This window comes from Schistocerca americana, chromosome 3, assembly GCF_021461395.2.
Source record: "Schistocerca americana isolate TAMUIC-IGC-003095 chromosome 3, iqSchAmer2.1, whole genome shotgun sequence".
NCBI classification, from domain to species: Eukaryota; Metazoa; Arthropoda; class Insecta; order Orthoptera; family Acrididae; genus Schistocerca; species Schistocerca americana.
The window spans coordinates 321,411,143-321,430,653 of NC_060121.1; the positions used below are offsets into that span (position 1 = coordinate 321,411,143).

General features: G+C 38.9%; 1 protein-coding gene across 1 annotated transcript in view; it reads right to left on the minus strand.

Moving 5' to 3' along the window:
- LOC124605553 (cytochrome c oxidase assembly protein COX11, mitochondrial) overlaps positions 1-1,411 on the minus strand; it is a 36,178-nt gene extending 34,767 nt beyond the window's left edge. The window contains exons 1-2 of the mRNA XM_047137311.1: positions 1,353-1,411; positions 884-1,193 (exon numbers count right to left, since the gene is read on the minus strand). Of these exons, the coding sequence (XP_046993267.1) occupies positions 884-1,132 (249 nt within the window). The 5' untranslated portion in view covers positions 1,133-1,193; positions 1,353-1,411. The remainder of the gene's footprint in view (positions 1-883; positions 1,194-1,352) is intronic.
- Between the last annotated feature and the right edge of the window lie 18,100 nt (positions 1,412-19,511).

The window sequence follows — 19,511 nt, forward strand, 5'->3', positions numbered from 1 at the left end:
GTATTGGACCCTTTTTACATTTTTCCAATATGGTGTGGATGTAAATATTAGGCTTTGCTACCAATCAATTTGTTGCCACCACCAGACTTTCTGCTTTTCAATTCCCTGGCTTCACCAACTCTCAACCAAATTGTCAGCTTTTGCCCTAACCTAGACCTTGGGCTGTGTACAGATCAGCTTGTCACCATAACCAAGATTTCAGGGGTGGAGTGGGACATCCTACAATGTAACTTTAGCCACAGTTTTGTGTTGGATCACACAGAACTAATAGTAGCTGGAAGTAGGGCTGGCACAAGATGGGAGTTATATTTCCACTATACAAAGGGAGTAAACATTTAACATTCCGTATAGAACACTTCTAACTGTAAATTGGAAACAATGGAACCAAAATATTGCATCCAATAACATATGGCGTTATGTTTGATAGTATTATCAATGAGCTACTCAAGGAAATAGAAGAGCGACAAACATCTCCACTGTTACACAACATTTTTTTCTTTTTCCATGGGAAAGGAAACTTACCATACAACTAGGGCAATTACTGTGCTTTTAAGATATATACAGATTAAATTGTATTGTTTTCTGGATACTGTGGTACAATTTGCTTACAACGCATCAATATGACTCTTAAGCACAATCTGAATGTTGCACTGGCTTAAGGCGTGTGTTACGCGGAGTACGATTCGTTGGCACTTGCGGATGATGTGTTTCTAGTTTGCTAACTGATGGCAGATTTTTTCCTTTTATTCTGACCTTTGTATGTTATGTTTTCTTCTTCTCTCTTGTGCTAGATGTGTACTCTCTCCGCCTGACATTTTAATAGTCATGGTAAACACTATTTCAATTATTTCTACAAATGTGAAATGTAAAACGGCACAATTACCTGACAAAACATTCTATACAATGGCACAGCAGCGTAGCTAAATCCGACGGTCAAAACACCTGCAGCAGTTAAATAGTACAAAGTTGACTTCAACTTTTGTTCCCTTCCTCGATGCGCTGTTTGGGAGTCACTGTCCTTACGTTTCAGAGTTCTATAAGAAGATGAATGAAACTTTTGCTTGATGAATTGCGTTGGCCATGTTGACAACACAGAAGTTCGTTTGAGGCAATGTCTGGCGCATGTGAACATTGTCCTTCAGGTAAAATGCACAGTTCCAAGTTTACATCTCCCTAAACACTTTCCGACATATCTGAAAAAGAAATACATTACTGAGCACAAAAGGAAGACCTAACTTCAGCACTCAACATAACTAAATACTGTCGCTAACTAATCCGTCATTATTCAGGACGTAACATCGTCGATTAATTGCATAAGCGGCTGTGATTGCATAAGCGGCTCTGCCCCGTACCGTAACAGACGACATTTAAATCCCGACCATCACAACAAAAACAAATTCAACAATCGAATTATCATTAATCGAAACAGGTCAACAATCGTACTCATAAATCGATTATCGTAAGGAACCTTACAGCGGTGTAGGTCGATTCCTATACCGGTATACCCATACCTCCATGGGTATACCGACCAGCACCTGTCTGCGCAGAAGTCTGTGTATGCAATATATCGCCCCAAATCTCGTGCGTTATTGCGACGTACTTTCACTCTACTACTACTAGAAAAGAAGTTTCATCGGTAAACGGTTACCTCCTAGCAAAGAATATTTCATTTCAGAAAACTTAGCAACTAAAGCCAAGTTCACACACGCATATAATGTGGCGTCACAGCTTCCTGCTTGATATATAGGCATCGTGGGCTACCGCTCACACAGGACGCCACAATTTCTACCTAGTTGCACAGCTTTCAATATGGTGTCAGATGTTATAGTGCAGGTTGTGACCCTAGAGCTGTGACACGAGTTAAATACAAGGAAGACGAAACCCAAATGTTGGATCTGAAAATAGATTTCACACAGGGATAAATCTGGAGGAAAAACACACTTATAAAAGAAATAACACTCATAGACGAAAACGCTGTCTGCAAGGGCAAACTAACCAACAGCTGGCATGTAAATATCATCGGCAGAGACGCCAGTCTTCCCAGATTTTAAGATCTTATTATATTCGTTGTTATAGGCGTTTGGAATAACTAATTTTTAGTTTAACAACTGCCGTATCACACTGTGGAACTATTTCCTGCGTATAATACAAAATTTATACGATGTGTGGTCTCACAAATTACGAAGTTCATACGGCTCTCTTTTTTTGGTTAAATATATTGTTTCTTTATTCGTCCAAAGATCTTTTTAAGATTGTGGGATACGTCATTGGTTTGCAAATAGCACGAGCGCGCGCGCGCATACACACACACACACACACACACACACACACACACACACACAGAATCACTTCTGCAGAAATTCAAACATAGGTTGCTGTTCTTGTAGTTCTAGAAGCTGCGAAAATGTACCTGCCGACCATTAATTTCACTTTTGTTCAGAAATAAAATTAAAAAAAAAAAAAAACACACACACACAGAAATCGAACGGCGTACAGCAGCAATTACACCCCGATAACTCCAACAGAGTGCTCGTGTTTCGAAATACTGCCACCAGGGAGCAGTGGTGGTAGTAAAGTGACGCAACAAAGTACAACCAAGCTGAACTTTACGTGGCATGACAAAAGTTGCGTCTCTTAAGTTGTGGATTTTACACATGCAACTGCGATGCAACAACAGTGTGTCACTAGCTGTGGAGTCACTTTTGTTGCGTATGTGAACTCGGCTTAATAAAGGAAACTCTTCTGTAACCTGTCTTCGCAACTGAAGAAGTGCGTGTGTCACAGGCAGAAAGAGTGATGTAAATGGTCAAAATATTATTTTACTTTTCGAGTTACTGTGAGAACCCAACGAATAGCGAAATTATTTCGGAATGTGCATGGAGATGTAGAAACATGTATTCACGCCCGCAACTGTTCCGATAATTCGACAAAATACTTAGCCTATAGTAGGAAAGTAGATTCATCACATGACAGCTAAATTACCATTCCTTACATCAGGACGAAGTTTTGAAGGTTACAATTTTCGACTGCACTGTCCAAGTACGCAGTGAGCTAAATAGTGCATAGCAGATGTAAAGTTGCTATACACACATTGTTCCATGAAGTTCTGGTACATCAATTATCTGATATATCAATTGTAAAAAGGTATATAACATTTTTACATTTTTAGATTTGTTCGGATCTTCAAATATTGTGATAAACTATAGCAGAGGTTAATGAGATATCTTCTACTTTGTTCTGAGTATCTGGAGATTTTCAATTCTACCAGCAAAATGTCAGAGACTTTTAGAATTATAATTAGCTACCTTCTTATCCTGCTCCTTGTATTCCATGCTCTTTATTTCCCACACACATCTGTGACTACTATATATTTCGATAAATTTGGCAATTACCTCTCTAGAGAATTGACATGAAGAAATCACTGCAGATTTCAGTGTGCACACAAAGATGAGCAACAATAGACTGTACAAGAGCAGATTCACAAGTAGACACGTTTCATGCTCCATATTTGTGGTGATTTCCCGCCATACTCTACCATTTGCCTGTGTGTATGTGTGTAACAGGCATGGAACTTCACTGCTCGTCGCCAGATTAGAACATGGGTTCTCAGTGTGAGGAAGAGGATGGTGAGAGTATGTCCATGGATGGCTCCTGATGACAGAATAACAACATTTATTGATCAACTGCAATACATTAGCTATGGGCACCCTGGGCGAGGTTTGCTTCCATTCGTAATATTCTTGGCATTCTCATATGCACCCACTGTTGCGTCTAAAGCTGCACTGCCATAACTCGAATCTACTACCTCGACAGTGGTGCTCCGACCTTGCACTGACTTACTGCCACATTTGGAACCACACACCACAGGCATCTTGTGCTGGCGGCTGTAGGTGTGGGACTGGGATAGATCAGTGCTGTGTCTCAGTGAGCATCCCCAGGGGCGGTTGCAGGGCGTCGGCGGGGCGGGATCCCTGTCTCCTGCCCTGGCCATGGCGTTCTTGGCGGCAACGTCGCAGGACGTTGGCGATAGTGCATTACTACAATGCACCCCAAGCAATGACTCCCTTGAGAGGCGGCTGCCTGCTGATGCTGTCCGACGTTAGTTACAGCGGCGGCGCCCTCTAGCGCTTTCTAGGTGAGGACCTGCATTACGACGATGACTATTACGATAATTACAATGACAGTGACGACTTTGGACTGGTGGTGGGGCTAAGTGACACAGGCCCTGCATCACTCTAACGCCTCATGACGGACGACGTTGATGAGCTGGCTGCCAGTTCTTAAGTAGGGCTCTCTGCCGCTGATGTCTGCTGTTCTTCTTCCCTAGTAGGTCGGTGGAATGTTCTGGTGTTGTTCAGCTGGCATAACTGACCCGATTACCGCCCTCGATGTCGACACCCTGGCATGCAGCGAGCTGCTCCATGGCACGTCTTCTACTGTGTACCGACCTGGTCGTTGACACAGTGTTCTCCTTCCTGTTGCTGAATTTGGCGCTCCACCAACCCAATTACGCCACGGTATGGAGCACTGAACCCAATGTGACCCACATACGACTTCTGGCTCCCAATATTCTCTACATTTTAACTAGCTTCACTACTGCAAAACTAACTTAGTCACTCTCATCTTCGACCTTCTACATTGCAAGAGTCTGTACAGACATAGACCAAGTCCATAAAAAATACAGAAGAAATAAAGATTACGTAATAACAATAATCGAATTTATCACAAGTGACTGCTTTGGACAAGTCTGATGTAAAGGCAAATTATTACATATATATTAGATGTATGCTGAATGGAAAAGAAATTGCAATGCTGGTAGGTGTGTTTCTACATCTGATAGATTATGTGTCTTCAGATTTCATATCAGTCATATAACAGTGGTGCCAGTGGGGACACTATGTTGGAGTGAACCAGGGTTTCATTAAATACACAATGTAACAGATGTGGGCTTTAATTACCTTTGTCACTGAACAGGCTGACTTGATGTTAGTCAAGAACGCCTTTAAGCTGACAAAGATGCCATTATCAAAGAACCACCCACTTTGAATGAGGTTGTGTGATACAGCTATGAGAAGATGGATGTTCCTTCTCCGATACTGCAGAAAAACATGTAAGGAATATAGCCACTGCACATGATTGCCAGCGGCGGTGGTCAAGAGAATGTTCGGTCGCAAGAAAACTAGAATCCACATGCCAATGTGTTACTACCAAGAGGGACAAAGATCATGTTCATTGTGTGGCTAGCCGGCTGGTGTGGCCATGTGGTTCTAGGCGCTTCAGTCTGGAACTGCGTGACTGCTACGGTCGCAGGTTCGAGTCCTGCCTTGGCCATGGATGTGTGTGATGTCCTTAGGTTAGTTAGTTTTAAGTAGTTCTAAGTTCTAGGAGACTGATGACCACAGATGTTAAGTCCCATAGTGCTCAAAGCCATTTGAACCATTTTAGTGTGTGGCTCTGGCACATCTTACTTCATCTGAAGCAGCAGTCTGAGCGGCAGACGGCACCACAGGCAATCAACTAACTTATAAATCAGTTAGTTCAAGGTCAACTATGAGCCAGATACGTGGAAGCGAGCATTCTACTGACTCCAAACCATCGCCAATTGTGACTTCAATGGTGTCAAGGTTGAGCTTCTTTGGAGTGTATGGAGGAGGTTTATTGTGTTTTCTGATGAAAGCTGTTTCCGCTGTGATGCCAGTGATGGCCATGTGTTTGTTAGAAGGTGACCAGTTGAGGGTCTGCAACCAGCCTGTCTGTGTGCTAGACACACTGGACCTACACCTGGAGTCATGGTCTGGGTGCAATTTAATATGACAACAGGAGCACACACATGGTTACCCCATGCACCTTGACTGGAAATTTGTATGTCAATTTTGTGATTCGACCTGATGTGCTGCCATTCATGAACAGCATTTCTCTGTGTGTTTTCGGACAGGATAACTCTCGCCCACATACCACTGTTGTAACCCAACATGTTCTGCAGAGTGTCGAAACTTTGCCTTGGTCTGCTCAACCACCAGATGTGTCTACAATCGAGCATATACGGAATATCATTGGGCAACAACTGCATCATCATCCACAGCCAACATTATCCATCCCTATATTGATCGATCAAGTGCAACAGGCATGTAAATCCAACTGGCAAACTGACATACAGCACCTGCACAACACAATGCATGCACATCTGCATGCTTGCATTCTGCTCTCTGGTGGTTTAATCCCATTACTAATATGCCAGCATTTCACATTTGAAATTGCTTATCTCACACTGACATTAACATGTGATCTTGCAAAGTTAATCACTTGCCTATTATAATTGTCGCCTAGTCGTAGATATTGCTATAATCGCACTATTTCACTCGCATTTATGGAGCTTGTTAGCACTTGATGTTAGATTGGCATTGTGGTAATCGCTGCTGCTTGCTGAATCGCTGCTGTGTCTCGATGTTGATGCTGGCTCTAAATATGGTTGTCTAGGGGTAAAAAGATGAGGTGCCGTGTTTTTGATGTGTTTTTGATGATAAATAACGAACGAAACCAACAAATATTTAAACTTCATATATTTATTACTCTGGTGGCCATCTTAATTCCACTGTCCACCAAAGACAATGACATAACACAAAGTAGTATTTCTTTTACATGTTCAGGAATTTCATATCATCAGTCAGTTTCAAACTTTTGTCATTTACTTTCAATGAGTGGTCATTTTGTTGCTTAGAGTGGGGTACATGAAACCTCATGGCTACCATTATTTCAGTATTTTTTACAAGTTTATTTCTTTCAAACCAGTGTGTTAGCTCCAGCAATGATGTGTTTGTAAGTGACTGAAGATCTTTTTGGTTTAACCCTGTAGTCGATATACTTGTGTCATCAAGAAATAAAATTTTGTTTCTCATGGACAGGTCATCTATACACGAATGAAAAAAGTATTGGACCCAATGTCGACCCTTGTGGCACACCACATTTCATTGTAGCTTGTTCTCATAAGTATGTTGTTGTTTTTATAACGTTTCCAGCGACTTTACCTTCTTTAAGAACAACTTTTTGTTGTTTGTTAGTAAGATATGAGCTAATCTATTCATTTGGAGTACCTCTGACTCTCTTTCTTTCCAATTTATGTGAGAGAATAGCATGATCTATATTGTCAAATGATTTGGATGGGTCCACAAATATTTCAGTAAGCATTTCCTTTTCATCTGTAGCCTTTAGGATAGCATGCAGTTATTCATGGACTGCTGTGATTGTGGATCTTGATTACCTGAAACCATGATGATGATTTGACAGCTAATTGTTTTTCTTAATAAACTCTAGCAACCTATTACAACAGAGCTTCCTGAAGATATTTGAGAAGCCATTAAGCTGAGATACATGCCGGTAATTGTTAACATTGTCTGTAGGTCCCTTTTTGTGCATGGGGGTTACCTTTCCAAACTTTAGGAGATTTGGAGATGTAACTGTTGAGAAGGAGTGGTTAGTAATAAGCTTCAGTGGTTCTACAATATAATGTCCTGTTTGGTTTATAATACAGAATGAAATATCATCAAAACCATACGAAAATTTCTTTAATGATCAAACTACCAGTATGAGATCATTGTGTCTGACCTGTGTGAGAAACATAGACCGACTGGGAGTTTTGTGGTGTTCAGTGTGATGCACATTAAGAGTTTGAAAGTTGCTTTGGATAAAATCATTTGGCATTTTGATAAAGTACTCATGAAAGATATTGTCTACTGAAGTGGTATCAGCTACTTGTTCATCTTTTTGCCACTGACGTGGTGCCTGTTTTAGATATGATGATGTTGCATGTGGGTCATGTCTTGTATTTTGATTTGCAAATGTATTCATGATTATTCCATTTTTGCATTTTCAATAACTTTGTGGTAGATCCTACTGTACTCCTCAATATAATTTTGCATTTCTAATGATACAGTATTTTTTTTCATGAATGCACAAATCTTTTGTTTGCACTGGAAATTTGTATACCTTTAGTAATCCAAATTTTGTTTCTAGTTGGTTTTAATTCGCATTGCTTAAGTGGTAAGGCTATATAAAAAGAGTATGGACATGGTCCATGAAAGATATTGAACATTATGTTTACATGTGTTTCATTGAACACTTCATCCCATGTCTCCCAGATTAATAGGGGGCAAAAGTTTGCTATATTACCATCACAGATCCCTGCACTCAAATATTTAAATGGTGATATTTTCTCTGTTCATAATTCCAATGTTAGTTCACCTCGGTAGCTGCATTATCAGCACTTTGGATTGCTAAGTGAAGGGGCTCAAGGTTCGATTCTCAGTTGCTCTGGAGATTTTCTCCACTCGGAGACTTAGTGTTGTGTTGTCCTTACGTTCTTATCGTCATAAATGATATTCCTCTGGCTGTATGAGCTCTTCCAAAACAAAATAAATTTCAAAAAATCCAGTGTTAACAACAGGATATCATGTTTACTATAGTCCACACTTACTGCTTTACCATTGTCCGGCGAGTAAAAATTTAGTCTAATGCAGTATTACAGTACCTAGAGATTCTTGTTGGTGCATTTACTGTGGGGATTAAATTGAAACCCTTTGGCACATAATACATCTCTGTAGTTTGAAGGTTTCAAAAAATCAGTGTCAGAGCCACCACAGACGATTTTCTTTTTTGTTGGTTCTAAATTAACACCATTTCAAATTTATGCAGGAAGTCTTCATGGCCACCACTGGGGGATCTGATAGGGATACCACGGTAAAGTGGGTGCCAGTAACTTCAGTAGCTTTTATTTCAAATACGTTTACCTTGATCAAACCAGAAAAAGTTTGGATTTCTTTATAACTCAGATTATGCTTTGCAAAGATAGCTGTCCCACCACACTTTTAATGAAATCTGCCAAATGGACTGCCTAGGGGGAAAAAACAGAGATCTTTACAGTTTCTGTTTGTTGTTTTTTACGCAATGCTCCATCATGTAGATAACATCAATTTTAGGTCAGAGTCTAGTATTAATCTTAGTTCTTGCAATTTGTTAATCAGAGATTGAACATAATATGAAATGGGAGAAAGTTATTTTTGTTTTGCTTATTATTATCACAACTAATTTATATCAGAAAAGGAGTTTAGTTCAAGTAAAGACATGATCTTAGCACAGTGAGTGAAGACAAACACTTTCAAGTATCAGGTATTTAATTAGCAGGAACCATTGATAACACCAAGAAATTGACCACTTTGTGTGTGTCTAGACCTCACAGTGATAGTGTTGACATGTTTTTTAATAAATAGACAGAAGTTCTAGATAAAATTTCAAGTAAAATGGTCAACATAGTATTTTGTTGAGACATATACGTAAACACAGATAGCAAACATGGAACTAGTAGTCCTAGGCTCCTCATAAATATCCTTCAGAGTTTTGGCACGTCATTCTGGGACAATAGTGCAACAAGGCTTACTACAATGACTGCATCAGTAACTGACCATGTGGCCACAAATATGGGCAGGGAAAAGTGTGATGTATCTGTAAAAGATCTGGGATTATCAGCCCATTCTGTGAAATAATAAGAGTAAAATCGAGTATGGCCAAATTCCATAAATTGCGAGCTTACAAGAGAAATTTATTAGGTCTTAAAATACAAGATTTTTCAAGAATTAGCAACCAAAGCTAGAATGAAGTTTATACAGAAACCAATATAAATGTTAAATTCTCAACATTACTTAAACTGCAGTTTGAAAAGCTATCAATGTCTCACAAAAACACATAGATAACAGTAGGTATTAATCCTTTCCACTCCAATGGTGAATTACACTCAACACTGCGAATTTTGTTTTCCACTACATTGTCTAGCCTCATTCAATACGATTTTGCATAGCTCTCACATACTCCTTTCTAGAAACTGAGTGGACTAGGCATCAGTTCTACATAGTATGACCATAGGAAAGCCAGTGTTAACTCAGTGTCGCACTGCAGCTACACTTCACACTCAATCCTTTCTGAAGAAGAGGTTATAGAGCTTTTAAAGAAATGTGTTACTGAAAGTGAAAGTGACAAGGATTATGATGACAGTGATTTATTTGTTAACAATTCAAGTGAAATGATGATGGAAACAGTCCACCCTGAAGACTTTCAAAAAACATGACACAATGAAATGTTTTGTATTTACGTACATGTATTTGAATGAAAACCCACTTCTTGTTTCAATGTAGACTCCAATTGTTGTTCAGTGGCCTCATTGTTTCCACAATTCTCTGTGGTACAGACGCCACCTGGGTGGTGGCGATTTAAATAAGAGCACTTGGTGATGCCCTATCCCTGCATTATGGAGTACAAAGGTTTAAGAACTCATCCCAAACCCTTAAATAACTTAGTTTCATAAAATAGAATTAAAATGAGCCACAGTTCTTGAATTTCTATCACAGATATAAAAAGATTTATAGAAAGGTGCTGATTAACAAGTTGTTTAATGAAAAATTAATATACAATGCAGATGGGATGGCATAAAAGAGGAAACAGGGAGAGACAAACAAAGGCATAAGAACATACTGATAAGGCAGGGGGAGAAGGCAATAAATGATCCACACCACCTAGCAAACTATAAGAATCTATATTGTTCAAGGTTTATAGCGAAGTTACAGAAAAAATTTCAAAAACCGAATATAACACCTGTAAATCACTATGCATTAAGTATAATGATGTTGCTGGTAACAACAGAGCATGAAGGAATCATCATTCCCAAAAAATAGAACCAGTTATGAAAGACAGATTAACGAGTTATTTGAATAATCACAATTTGGTTTCCAAAGTGACGAAAGTACAACTCAGTCACATTAGAAGTCACAAAGTGGCATTTGATGCTTTTGATAAAGGTGAGTGCATCACAGGCATATTTTTAGTTCTTTATAGAGCTTTTGATACTATTGACCCTTTCTATTAAATAAGCTGGAAGGATTTGGAATAGGATGGGTAGCTAATAACTGGTTCTGATCATGCCTAGCAAATAGGATAGAAAGAGCAGAGATAACATTCATCTCAAATAAGTATAATGTTTTGGTAAAATATTCACCAGAGCCAAAATACATGAATATAGGAGTTCTTCAGGATAGCATTTGAGGATAAATACTGTTGCTGATGTACACCAATGACTTTTCCACTAGTGATACTTATCAAAAGTACCCTTTGAAGAGAAAGCAAATAAAACCCCCAAGGAAGTTCACAATTGATCAGTAAGCAGTAAAGTGGTACTGAACATAAAGAAACAAATGCCATGAATTTCACTTTGAAGATGGAAAATGATAATGTTAAATTGGTCATGGAAAAAGATCTAAACTGAACCTACGTCTATCAAGCTAGAATAAACATAAAACTCAAGGTAGCATTTTCTACCAAGGAATAAAACTGTACAATAAATTACAAAAGGAAGGTAAAGAAATTGCTAAACTAACTTATTTAAAAAGGATGTTAAAAGTACTTGTTAACACAAATATTCTATTGACTGAAGAACTGCTTAGATAACATGGAGTAGCGATTGAGTAAAAAATGTACCACAAATTATAACACTGATAACATAACATTTAACATTCCACATAACACTTTAACACTATATTTTTCCTTCTTTTTTCCATCTTTTGATAAAATTTACTCCTAAAGGTAAATATTGTATAATGCTAAAACCTTATCATCTTTCTGAGCTCAACATCTCATTTGTTACAGAGTGATGCTGACTCAGTTGAACAGGTAACAAATGGCAAGTTGCAGTTCACAAAATGGTCCTGGTATCAGCTGATAGTGTGTGTAGTATTGTGGAACTATGTGTTTGCATTATGTGCAGTACAGGGAGCTGAGTGAAGTGTAGTATTAGCCTTTTATCATTAGTAAAAACATTTATTTGTAAAACACTATTGTAGACTAGTGGTAGCCCGAATGAGGTAGCACTACTTTAAACAGACTGCCCTTGCGTTTGGGAGGTTAGAGGCTCCACTCTTCATCCAGCAATCCTGATTTACGTTTTCCATGGTTTCCCTAAGCGATTTTAGGCAAATGCTGAGATGGTTCCAACTATAAGGCTATGGACAACTACCTGTCCCATTCTTGTCATTCTAGACCTGTAAGTCTGTAAATGTCTGTATATGTGAATTACTTTATTTTTGTTGTTCTTAAACTGCAATTCCAAGACATCTCCAATATCCTTGTAAAAGAAATATATGGCAAAATAAAAGTACTACCACTAATACTGCTAATATTACCACTACTACTGTTACTACTACCACAGTTTAACATAACAGTCGCGACACTCACTGCTGTAAAAGTTGTTACCGTTTGACAGATGGGGTGGCACTAGCGCTCCAAGCATCGGCATATGTTTGTTTTGCATCCATTTCCTACGTAATTTACGAAATATTTGAGTTATTTTATTGCCTCCAAGGATTTGTGTAGTATCAGAAGGCATATATGTCTCTAAAAATGATTCTAAAATAAGAGCAAGTGTGGACAAAAACCATGAATCGAGTGGCAAGCTACAACACATTCGTGAAGAAACACTTGTGACGTTACATAGTATTGCAGCTTACCTCGTTGATATCAAAAGAATATAAACACACAGATTCACACGTAAGAAGCACAGACATGTACCTCTACATGCAAAAGCGATCGACAGCTCATTTATCGTTCTGTAGACCTACTGTGTTTGTCATTGTCGCCTGTTGCCACAAGTACGACCTTCATCTTTACATTATCCTAAGTGGGACAAGCAACTGCCAAACAGTGGGTGAAATATGTTGAAAACATTATAATGAGCTGATAACATTACATTTCATGCAAAACCAAATATTTGAATAATTTTCAAACAATCTGTCAGTGAACAAGGTGCTAACAAAATAATGTCGCCACACGAAGGAGCAAGGAAAATTATGTGACTAACAACAGAAGTGAATGAAATACATACCAAACATTACGATTTTGTAAGACACGAATAACCGCACTTAATCTAACCACTTCATAGTCAAAGCAGGTCTGTGTTGACGATTCACACGCATCTGGCACTGATACACGGAGAGCTGAACTGGATGCTTATGTGTCATAGGACTGTTTTACAGCTTTAGATGCATTGTCGAATCTTTGTGGCAGTTTCCTCTTCATCGTCAGTTGAGGTGGCATATTTGGGATGTCAAACAGTGTGGGTACTGCATTCCACACGAGTTTATTATTGTCTGCGTTCATGAACTGGTTTTGTTCGAAATGTAACGAACAAAACCTAATATTATTATACAGGTAAACTGAGTCTTTTTTCATAAGGTCTTCTCGTCTGTTATTTACTAGCCATTTTCCGCTCCTGAAACGAAACATTAATCATTAATACACATATAGTTTGCAAGTGAATCCTGACAGTACAATTTAGTAACATGATGGTATATACCTCTCAGGATCCTTAGGATACCTAATAAAAAGGCAGCTGTGGTGTCTTCTTCCTGTTGTTGCTGCAATTTATTGCGCTACAAACGTTCCCCCTTGTAAAAACCATTGTAGAAATCAAAATAAACCACTACTATTCGCTATCACGAACGCGAGGAACCCACAGTTTAAGTTGCTAGCCGCTTGGGGTGCTGCTGGCGCGATAGGCAACAAAACTACTACTTCTACTACTACTACTACTACTACTACTGCTATGTACTATGATAGTAGGGTGGTTGTTGCAGTGGGGATGGAGTATGTGTATGTGTGTTTGTGTGTGTGTGCGTGCGTGCATGTCTATTAATGTTTTTGTTTATTATCATATTTCGTAATATAATAGCAAACATCCTAATTTAAAACAATTTAAACAATAGAAAATATTGTATTAACAATGAAAAACAAAAATACTGTAGATTGTGCTGGGATACACGCTAAATTTCTTATATTTCTGCATAAAATATAGGCACCCACTGTCTATAATAAGGAAAAAAATCTTTTGGACATAGATGTTTCCCAGGGATTCTAAAGTTTGAAGAACAAAACCTGTGTCCAGAAAATGGCGAAGAGAGGATACGGAAAATGAGTGTCCCGTCTCGCTTCTTCCAATCATGTCAAAAGTATTTGAAAAAGCTGCTGCCATTCAGATTCGAAATTTTATCGAAAAATATGAGATTATTTTGAAAATCAGTTTGCTGCCAGTGTGCAAAAAGCACTACAGATACAATCAACAAGTTTGCTGCCAAGACTAACACACCATTAGATAATAAGAATAAATTTGCAGAGGTCTTTTGTGACTTCCCTCAGGGTTCCATACTAAGACCTATTTTGGCTCTGTTCTACGTTAATAACGCAGCAATGGAAATAAAACCATATAACTTTTTTTTTGCAGATGATACAAATATGTTAACTCAGGGCCATGAGTCTGAAAACATCTCTATATGCGTCCTCACTACAATAGACTTCAACTCAATGGATTAACCCTAAAGATCCCAAAAACCTATATGATCCAGTTAAAAACAAAACATCAAAAATCTCAGGAAATTAATGTAAGTTGTAAAAATCAAGTTCTTCAAGAAGTGGATTCTGCGATTTTTTTAATAAATGAAACAAGAATTTAAATTGGAACAAATGTGTTTAGTATTTTGTAAATAAATTATGAAGCTTTCCATTTGCTGTGCAAGTATTAGATAGTGCTACAAAAATAAACACATGGAAAATAACACACTAAAGCTATTTTCTACCAGTTACTAGATATAGTATTGTTTTTGCATAAATTTGAGCAACATATTGTGCATAATGCAGCTGCAGAAAACAATCATTAAAAACATGTTCACATCCTAGGATATCACATGACCCATTATTTAAAGATCTGAAATTATTAAACGATTCCTTTCCTATTTATCTGTGACAGTATCATCCTTTTACATAGCACTTTATAATTATTCAAGGAAAACTATAATGAGGTGACAAAAGTCATGGAGCCGTGATGTGCACATACACATACATGTGGCAGTATCACATACACAAGGTATAAAACAGCATCACAGTGGTCTAGCTGTCATTTATTCTCAAGTGATTCCTATGAAAAGGTTTCTGACATTATTATGGCTATAACAGGAATTAACAGTCCTTGAATGGTAAATGGAGCTGGCTCCATGGAACATCCTATTTTGGAAATCGTTAGGGAATTCAATACTCCAAGATCCACAATGTCAAGAGTATGAGGAGGATATCAAATTTCAAGCAATACCTCTCACCATGGCCAATGCAGTATCCAACATCCTTCACTTAACGACAAAGGGCAGCAGCATTTGTATAGAGTTTTCAGTGCTAACAGACAGGCAACACTGCGTGGAATATCAGGATTATCAATGCAAAACGTACCTCGAACGTATCCATTGGGAAAGTGTGGCGAAATTTGGCATTAATGGACTAAGGCAGCAGATGACCGAAATCAGTACCTTTGCTAACAGCAGGACCGACTGTCACGCATCTCCTGGGCTTGTGAACATAGTAGTTGGACCCTAGACGATTGGAAAACGGTGCTCTGGTCAGAGGAGCCCCGATTTCAGTTGTTAAGAGCTGGTGGTAGGGTTCGAGTGTGGTACAGACCCCACAAACTGTGGACTCAAGTTGTCAACAAGGCACTGTGCAAGCTGGGGGTGGCTGCATACAGTACTAGCTTTGTTTCCATGGAATGGACAGGGTCCTCTGGTAAAACTGAACCGATCATTGATTGGAAACAGCTATGTTCAGCTACTTGGAGACCATTTGAAGCCATTCATGAGTTTCATGTATCCAAACAATAATGTGCTGTCACCAGACCACAGTTGTTCATAACTGGTTTGAAGAACTATTCAAGCATATGATCTGGACACCCAGATCACCTGACGTGAATCACACTGAACATTCACGGGACATACTTGAGAGGTCAGTTTGTGCACAAAATCCTGCCCTAGCAACACTTTCACGGTTATGGATGGTTATAGAGCCAGCATGGCTCAGTATTTCTAGCCGGCCTTGGTGGCCGTTCGGTTCTAGGCGCTGCAGTCCAGAACCGTGGGACTGCTACGGTCGCAGGTTAGAATCCTGCCTTGGGCATGGATGTGTGTGATGTCTTTAGGTTAGTTAGGTTTAAGTAGTTCTACGTTCTAGGGGACTGATGACCTAAGATGTTAAGTCTCATAGTGCTCAGAGCCATTTGAACCATTCAGTATTTCTGCAGGGGATTTCCAATGACTTCTTGGGTCCACGTCACATCCAACTGATGCACTATGGGCAATAAGATGTCTAGCACGATATTTGGAGGTATCCTACGACTTTTTCACCTCAGTCTATTTTGATCACTCATATGATACGAGAAATAAAGATATTATTACCATTTGAACTCACAGGCTGAGACTTCCCAGTATATGGAGATGAAAATTTACAACAAACATTCTGAGTGTGAACTTGGATTCACCAAAAAAAAAAACCGCTACATGATACTCTATTTCAACGATGCTTTTGCTCAGCTGAAGGTTTCATGAAGGCAAACTGAATGTCTGAGCAGGATATAATTCATCAATTGCCTTTTGATGTGAATACAATTGTCGTTTAACAGAAAAGTTGTGTTAATGTTAATACTTTATTAACTATAGTTTTAAGACACTGAAGTTGTATTATATATTTTCATCATGTCTCCTTTACTCTAATCAAATGATTAGCAGATGTATCTTATGAAACAAATAAATCACAATTCATAAAAAAATAAATCACACTCAAAACTAAATTTTTGCAGATGTAAAAGAAATAAAAAATATAAAATATTATGCTGCCACAGCTATGTAGACGATATCGTAAGCCTCATAGATAAACCACAAGAAAATACAAACAGTTTACAAATGCAGGTAAATAACATATATCACAACATTCAGTTCACTCTGGAAATATAAAAAATATAGAAAAGGAACAGCTACAAATACGATAATAAACAAGAAATCAAACTACCCTTATACTCAAACAGTGGCAGCTAACAGACATGTGGTAGATACAATGCCTGGACACCTCTAATCAAAAAAAAAATTATCAAGAAGAACTAAACATGATCATCAACATGCACGAAACAATGTCCATAAAGTCAAGTCAGTAAAACAGCTATGTAATACTATCAAAATGAAAATACATGCAGAAGACTGCAAAATTACAAACAACCTAAATATACCAGTGCATAACAACAATACATAATGAATAACAATAACACATATTGCATACTCACACCAAAAAACTCTTCCTTCAACACAACTATAAAATTTCACATCATAACATAACATTTATAACATCTTCAAAAACATAGCTCAATACAAAAGAAATCTAAAACTGTGACAGAAGAGAAAGACAAATTCAGCAGTGCAGAAATATGTGAAACTGCACAAAAGTCTAAATATATAGGAATGACAAGAAGAAATTTTAAAATCAAGTATAAAGAACACAATAAGCACTCCATATGTCATGAACAACTAATAAAAGGAAATCACTACCACACTGGGATAAGAACAGGCACAACAGCCTTATACCATAACAAGAAAAGGAAGGGAATGCTCACTTTACAGGACAACCAGGAGGAGCTGTAAAAAAAGTTCCCAGACTTTTGTTATAACTATTTATGACATCTGGTTTCGCAGGACAGAGTGGATCAGGTTGCGAAAGGGCGCCCAAATCAGTTGCTATTAGTTGCACAAACATACAAACTTTATTTTGCTAAAACACTTAATCACACAAGCCCTTAAAAGAATTCAGAAACAATACAGATGAAGGCCAGAACACAAGTTCTTTAAGTTGCCTTAAGGAATACACATGTTTCAAGGCCTTAGTTACAAAATAGAAGAACTGAGGGCTTAAGGCCTGGATAACAAGAATTTAAAAAATTTTAAAAGGTTTTAAATAAATTACTTTTCAAATTTTAATTTAAGATGGCTGAAGGCTTTATCTTAAAATATTTCACATAAAGTTCGGCTGAAGGCCATATACTGAACATAGAACAACTCAAGGCTTAAGGTCTGGATAACAAAATTAAGATAGAAATGAAAATTCTCAAATTTTCAAATGATTTTTCAAATTTTAACTTAAGATGGCTGAAGGCCTTATCTTAAAATATTTCTTGTAGAAGTTCGGCTGAAGGTCACATACTGAACATTAAAACAAACTAAATTAATACGCATCTGATGGCCTCGCACAGTACTTGAGACTGAAAGAAAATCACAATCCAAAACAACAGAAAAGTGGTGCTCAGAAGTGCTCGAAAGGTCGGCCTGAGGAGGTAACTGTAACATAAGTTTGGGTGAGACAGGCAGCCGAGAGTAAGACTAAACAATGGGATGGCAACTCGACCCAGTGAAAGCTGAAGGACCGACCGACAACCTAATCAATTCCCTTCCAACCAACAGCACAAGAACAGAAAATGTCAGCGAAGACGGAGATACCAGCAGCACTACGTCTTCAAATACAGCCAAGGCACAATAACCACTCAAAAATAGGAACAAACGCCAAGGGCTGTCGAACTACTTGCTGTGCCGGACAACACCCACATGGCGAGGAAAACACACTGCCAAGAAACCATGCCAATGACAAGGGCAGGCAACGGAATGCTAATGGCCGCAAGGCAGAAGACACTGCTGGTGCACTACACTAATAATTTACAATCAATTCAATAGTTGAACACCATACAGGAAGACGGCTGCAAAATTTTGGAGACTCCAGCTCACCATACATTGCTGCTTGCAGGAACAGCCCAGTAAGCAACAACCGGCAATGAACGGTCACAGCAGTTAAGGTTTCATAACAGATTAACTGATTACTCAACTCCAGTATCCAGGGGGGCAACGAACTTTGCAGCTCTCGCAGCTAGTGCCTCACAAATCCGACCACGCATGCACGCCACCAGCGGCCCTGAGCTGACCTTGCGCCACAGAGACTTCCTCGCTACTCTGTCACAACTGCCCGACTGCCTACTTCAGTACTAAGATAGCGTCCTGCAAGATGACCAACTGACAAGGCCCAGAAACGGTCGAAAGACCAAATACACGTCGCCCGATAAGACGACCGACCGAACGACCAACTAATTCATTCCCCCTGCAGTCATCTTCCATCAGATAGTACATGTGTGTCGCCAGCGGTCGGAGAGTACTGGCTGTCCGGAGCTCACTGGCGCTCTGTCCCAACTGCACACCGACAGAGGACGACCCGGAAATACTAGCGGTCGCTCCAGAGATAGTACAACAGTGCACTTATCGATAAGTGCCGCTGCTGCCACTCACAACAAGCAAACCAGCAACTTAGAGACGCCAGTAAATCGAATAGGAAACGAGGCGACAGTACCGTAAAGACAAGATGACTAGCAATAAACGGCATGAACACGAGCCGGGCATGGCTCAATTTATTACTGTAGTATTAGTACACATTTACTTAATCGCCTTCTAAATAGGATCCTTCAGCACACACACACTTGTTCCACTACTCCTGCCATTGCTGGAAACAACGATGAAAGTGCTGTTTGGAATGTTCCAAAGTTCATCCATCACTTTGGTTTTGATGTCTTCTACAGTGGCAAA